The 6493-nt window shown below is 39.4% G+C and overlaps 1 protein-coding gene across 1 annotated transcript; it reads left to right on the forward strand.

The window, feature by feature from the left end:
- Positions 1–329: 329 nt before the first annotated feature.
- map2k2b (mitogen-activated protein kinase kinase 2b) lies at positions 330–4350 on the forward strand. The gene is made up of 11 exons (XM_028427131.1): positions 330–1201; positions 1290–1500; positions 1610–1756; positions 1846–1923; positions 2008–2059; positions 2228–2352; positions 2485–2698; positions 2883–2935; positions 3036–3097; positions 3224–3269; positions 3528–4350. Exons 1-11 carry the CDS (start codon positions 1116–1118, stop codon positions 3636–3638), a joined length of 1185 nt encoding a protein of 394 aa, XP_028282932.1. The 5' UTR covers positions 330–1115; the 3' UTR covers positions 3639–4350.
- Positions 4351–6493: the final 2143 nt, after the last annotated feature.

A 6493-nucleotide genomic window follows, 5' to 3' on the forward strand; every position in this document is an offset into this window, starting at 1 on the left:
TGTGCATATAAACACAGAAGCTCCTATTACAGCAGAGTGGTTATTATAATCCTGTAAATGTTGTAATGATTTTGAAAGTTTTGTAGGTAGGCCTACTTTTAAAGTGACTTATATAACAACAAAGCTATATCAGGAAACAATGCTGTTAAAATTAAAGAAAATATTATTGTAAGTAAGTTTTTTGCTTGTGGTTTGAATATTCTGTCACAGTGGCGTTATAAATATAAATTCTATATAATTTTCTATAAATTCCATAAACTGTACTAACTAAACAGCTGGGACTGCCTGAAGTCTCGCGAGATTCTCCATTTTTCCAGAGATCCAGGCGGTGTGTGGTGACTGACTACACCGCGCCCCCATCTCTCCTGCAGCTAATACTGGGACCCGGTGTTTTTATCTGCAGCAACGTACACCTGTTTCGTAAACGAAGAGGCGCATTAAGTTGGGGGTTTTAAATTCAACGCGTGTGTGTGGGGTAGAGGCTCTGGAAGTGCTCGTTAATAAGTAAAACAGTCGTCAGCTAGCATTAGATGTGCTACTATCACGCAACAGCTAGCAGATGAAGTTAGCTAGTGTAGCTAACGTAGGGGGCTGCTAGTTATGGCTCTAGTTTTAAAAATATTCTGTTTGCCGTTGCGCTGTAGCTAGTTTAGTGTTTATGTATTAAATATTGACTTTATCCTCATCTGTGCAGGGGCTGTAATGCTAGGTATTTTACGAGCGAATTCAAGCAAGTTATCGTTTCGTTAAATCATCTAAAGTGAACATAGCTAACGTTAGCCAAAAACGTTAGCGTTGTTTGTAGTAATAATTTGATGTATTGCTGTTATGGTTGTGAATCAGGTGTTGAGACTTCAAGCAGACTCGGAAGGCAGGTATAACTAGTTAGTTAATTTTTGTTTTAGAAGCTTAACTGACAGGAAGAGTGAAGTTCACCATTCATTAAATTAGGCTTTATAATACATTTGTTATGTTCTCTTTAAGCTCCCAGCGTTGCTCGTGCTAATCACAGATATCATCCGTCATTTCTAAATCAGAACCCTATCTGGAGGGGATTAAGATTTTGTTACCATTTGTAGTCTGGAGAAAAGTGTCACTTCATCACAATTCATAGCATGGCGCCTAAAAAGAGACCAGTGCCCTTAAATATTGCTCCTACTGGTGATGGATCCTCTTCAATCAACACAGATGTTACATCTGAGTATGTTACCTCCTGATCAAATGTGCTCACAAATATGTTCCTTGTAAAGTGTAAAAGATGGGTGTTTCCAATCCGTTCATTTTCCCAGAGCCAATTCAGAAGCACTGAAGAAAATACTGGAGGAGCTGGACCTGGATGATCAACAGAAGAAGAGATTAGAAGCTTTCCTTACCCAGAAGGCTAAGGTCGGTGAACTGAAAGATGATGACTTCCATCGTATCTGTGAGCTGGGTGCAGGCAATGGAGGAGTAGTCAACAAGGAGTGCCACAAACCTTCAGGCATAAGCATGGCCAGAAAAGTGAGTTACAAGTAAACTATTTCACAATGACACTCGGCTACAAAATGGCTTACTGAATATATTTGTTTGTTCTGTACTGAATATTGAAATGGCATTGTCTTTTCTTAAGCTTATTCACTTAGAAATTAAACCTGCAATCAGAAACCAGATCATCAGAGAGCTTCAGGTGCTGCATGAGTGTAACTCTCCCTACATTGTGGGTTTTTATGGAGCCTTTTACAACGATGGAGAGATTAGCATTTGCATGGAACACATGGTGAGATACTTGAAGGGTGCCTTTATAGAGCACTGGAAGCAATGTCTATTTTAATTGTCATCTCAGCACTCATGGTGTCTCTTGTGTAGGATGGTGGATCTCTGGACCAGGTGCTGAAAGAAGCAAAGCGGATCCCTGAAGAGATTCTGGGCAAAGTCAGCATTGCTGTAAGTGTATGGATATATGGAAGGCAGCGTTATATAGAGAGAATGAGAGATAATTAACTTATGATATTTCTCCTTTATCAACAGGTTTTGAGAGGCCTTGCCTACCTAAGAGAAAAACACCAAATCATGCATAGAGGTATCATATTTTTCATCATTTAAATACATATATAGAATATTGAGTTTCATAAAGCATCATGTTCAATAGTAAGGCACATTTCATTTATTTGAAACCCCAGTATCTACCTATATATGAGTTCGGTTTTTACAATATTTATTAAAATGTTGATGTACTTTTTATCCCCAGATGTGAAGCCTTCAAACATACTGGTAAATTCACGTGGCGAGATCAAGCTGTGTGACTTCGGTGTGAGTGGGCAGCTCATAGACTCGATGGCCAATTCCTTTGTTGGGACAAGATCCTACATGTCGGTATGTTAATCCTCTCTGAATTAGACTTTTAATTTCCAGGACTGACTTTATCCACTGATGTAAATTCACTGCAATCACAAACCTTTATCATTGACTTTTTGTATTTTGCTTGTTTTTATGTTTACTATATAGCCTGAGAGATTGCAGGGAACTCACTATTCTGTACAGTCAGATGTGTGGAGCATGGGCCTGTCCCTCGTAGAACTGTCAATCGGACGTTTCCCCATCCCCCCGCCAGATGCTAAAGAACTGGAGGCCATATTTGGACGACCTATCTTGGATAATACAGAGGGAGAGGCACTCAGCACTTCACCTAGGCCCAGACCGCCAGGCAGACCTGTCAGTGGTGAGCAACAAAACATGTGTTTACAATAACTGTTGCAAAACTAGAGATTTACATGCACAACGTACATTTGCATTCTGACTGCTGCAAGTAAGTGAAAAGAAATAATTCAACTGGCTGTCAGCGATTTGTGTGATAGTGTGATAGTTCTCCCTTGTTATTAAACTAACCTTGGCTGCTTCTCCAGGTCATGGTCCTGTAATGGCCATCTTTGAACTGCTAGACTATATAGTCAATGAGGTAAGTTGTCCTCACTCATGTTTAATGTCATCACAATCATAATGTTGTTTTCTGCTGTTGGTGATTTGATATTTTTGTTTGGCTCTCTTCTGCCTTTTAGCCCCCTCCTAAACTACCACATGGTGTATTCACCAGTGACTTTCAAGATTTTGTGACAAAGTGGTGAGACAACTTTTTATGCCACAAGTTTTCAGCAAATATTGCTCAGTTGTTTTTGATTACACAGCTTTCTTTCTCAAATATTGACATGTCTTAACAAAAGATTCCCTTGTCTTGTTGCATTCACAGTCTCATCAAAAATCCAGCAGACAGGGCAGACTTGAAAATGCTAATGGTAAGTTTTTTCAACTTGTTGATTAAAACGTATTAGATTGGATTTTTTTCCACTATAGTTTTTGATTTAGATAGACAGACAGAGATTTTGCGGTGTATGCATATTTGAGGAAAGCTGATGTTCACTGTGTTGTAACATACTGGTAACAATAACAGTACCTAAGTTCTACAAGAGCATGAACAATCTGCTACCATACATAACAGATGAAATCTGTTTGTGTTAATGTTTTGTTCATATGTGATGGTGTTCTGTTTGCAGAACCATGCATTTATCAAACGCTCTGAGGCAGAAGAGGTAGATTTTGCCGGCTGGCTTTGTAAAACTATGGGGCTGAACCAACCTAGCACTCCCACACCCACTGCTGACTGAACACAACATCTACATGTACTCATGCACACAGTATGTAAAAATGGAGAAGCTGTTGTTTAAAACCATAGTCTCAGATATACTGTATACACCCTCCTTCTGGTGGAACTTTTTAAGGCTCCACCATAAACTCAGGTCTGTTGATATTTTAGTCAGCAGATCTCATTCTTTGCCAAGTTTGTGGTAAGTCTGTGGAGATTCTTTTAATTTCGACATTTTCTTCTTAAAGCGGTTCCATTGTAGTTTCTTTTGAATATTTGTGGAAAATAAAGAAAAAGGTTAAAGGTTTTGGGCCAAGATATTCCCTAAGAGACAATGAAATGTGTCTTTGTTTCCATTTCTGCTTTTCAGTTGTCTTGTTTGAATTTCTCTGAAGTGCTCGGAGGCTTGAAAGTGTGTCGATCCAAGTTGTTACAATCATAGTTAGGACCTCTGTACATGTCAGCAAATAAATGCGTATATGAAGTTGTTTTTATATCTGTTATGCAAAAATAGAGAAATGTGAGAGTGAGTTTATTTTACTGAACAGGTTGGGTTCTGTGTGTCTGTGATAGGAAGGAAATGATTGTGTCTATGAGGTTTATTGCTTTTAATGACTGATTTCTACAAATTTTCAGATGTCTTGAGGTGAAGCACAATGTTAAAAACATTATAGCATGACCCTCATGTCAAAGCCAAAAATTATAATAATAAAAAGGTATAAACTTAATACATACTACTCTTTCTGGGTTGTTTTTTTAATAACTTGAAACATTTTATTCTGCTGATGTTCCTTAGCCTTTGGAATTCCAACATTGTACAGGACCTACTTTGACAAATGTTTTTTTTTTAACAAGCTGTTTTGCAGCTTGTCAAGGAGGGTGTCGTCTGACACAAATGGTCTGCTCAGTGTATATACATTGTAATGTAAACAACAGGACATGTTTGCCATGTGCATCCTGTGTTTGGGTTCTTTGTTTAGTCTTTAATGGGTACTTCCTCCTGTCACCACCAGTTTTTATCCTCAAAGCATCAGCCAATAAATAGAAAGTAGTATAACATTTTACCAGAGTTCTTATGGCTGTCTTACCAGAAGGGGGCAGCATAGTAGGTGCAAAAAGTGAGATACGTGCTTTAGCTGAGCGGTTTATACTACCATGTTAATGTAATACTTAAACAAAGCAAGAGTGGGATAGTAAATTGAAGCTCATTTAGTCTTTTTAAATTACTGTCACACAGGAAATAACTTTAATGTCTTGAGTGATGAGAACACGTTCCCCTGCTGTGAATCCCAAAGCTCAGACAGCAGCATGTAGTGTTTCAGTGTGTGGGGTGGCTAAGTCTGAAGAATGTTGATGGAAGGGGAACTACTGCAGCAGAAAAAAAACAGCAAAGTCTGCAGTCATTAATATGCAAATATGCAAATGAGAAGGTAATTAAGATTGGGGCGTTTGTCAGTGGCTCTTTGATTGCTAATGAATTCCAATCTACAAGAAAGGGGGAGGGGATGATGAGCTAAAAATGAGGAAAAAAGCACAGGATGGCATTGTGATTTCCTATTTTTTTTCCATTTACTTATATGAGGAAAACAATGAAATGGAGGAAATGACACTTTCATTATCAGAAAAACAGTACTGCGTCTCTGACTCATTAAGTACAGGAGTCACCAACGCTGTCCAAATTAAAATGCATTTAATGGGCAAATTCTTAAAATTCTGTTTCCAGCATCGGTAAACGCATCATCATAATAGAGGGGGAGTTTGTGCCAAGACAATTAACCATGCACATCGTCACTGAGCATTCAGCACGGCAGGCTAGAGCCACCGCAGGAAAGTAGAAAGATTTTGCTCATTAAGAGTGATGTGGTTGACCCCTGTTGAGAGACATGCTCAGGTATCTTGGCGGGGGATGTGCAGTGACAGCATGTAGTGTGTCACAAACAGTGTTATTTTCTAGCTGCCGTTTACACACCAGCACACACCGCTGTTATTGCTCTTTCAGTGGTCCCTTGACACATGTACATCTTCCTCTCTGGCATGTGAAATGAGAGTGTGTGTGTACATGAAATAAAAACAAATTAATTGTGGAGAAAGCAGCTGCTCATGTCACCTTACAACATGGCTTTGTCATAATGGTGTATCTTCAGTATTGACCAATGTAATATCACAGTATGCTGGATGAAAAACAGGGGAAAAAACAAGGCACCATGTTATTGACTGAATCTGACTGGCAGTGAGGTGTTTGTACTGAAGACAACCCTGCTTCGGCCAGGATTGGATGTAAGGTCAGTCAAGCTCAAAATATTTGAAATGGAGTGTTAGCAGCTGATTTCAACCCTGCTCTGTTTGGTGTATGACAAGTGGTGGAATACATGAGTGAGTTTGTGTGTGTGTGAGAGAGAGAGGGGGCTGTATTTTTTTTTCTTTATACAGGAAACAGGAAACCAGAAGTCATAACAGGATGCCCCCGGTTTTGATACTGTACCTGATGCGTGGGTGGCTGCAAGGGGGTAACCCATTTACAAAGCTTATGTGTATAAGAGAAGAGAGAGCCCAGGAAAGAGTGGGTGTAGAAGAGGGTACGCACTTTGGTCTGAGGATCATGGAGTTCCACTCTAAATATAGACATTTCTTTTGTGTGTGTGTCTTTTCACCTTACCATAGAACCTTGATGCTGTTTTGCCTCAGCCCTGCTTGTCCTACTTTTCAAAAGGCAACCAACCAAACAGTGTTTGATGTTTTGTGTAGAGCAGTGATATGATCGCTTCCATGCGAATACATGTGCCACCTTTCCCCAGGTGTACTGTAGGAGCGTCACACTGAATCTGTGACATGAAACTAGTTTTGTCATAATGAGGTTGATGTGCTCCCACTTACTGA

The sequence above is a fragment of the Parambassis ranga genome, chromosome 17, assembly GCF_900634625.1.
Source record: "Parambassis ranga chromosome 17, fParRan2.1, whole genome shotgun sequence".
Taxonomy (NCBI): domain Eukaryota; kingdom Metazoa; phylum Chordata; class Actinopteri; family Ambassidae; genus Parambassis; species Parambassis ranga.

Coding starts and splice junctions, on each gene's coding strand:
- map2k2b (XM_028427131.1), top strand. CDS start 1,116: ATGGCGCCTAAAAAGAGACCAGTGCCCTTAAATATTGCTCCTACTGGT. Junction 2,060..2,227: donor ACACCAAATCATGCATAGAG/GTATCATATTTT, acceptor TTTTATCCCCAG/ATGTGAAGCCTTCAAACATA. Junction 3,270..3,527: donor CAGACTTGAAAATGCTAATG/GTAAGTTTTTTC, acceptor TTCTGTTTGCAG/AACCATGCATTTATCAAACG.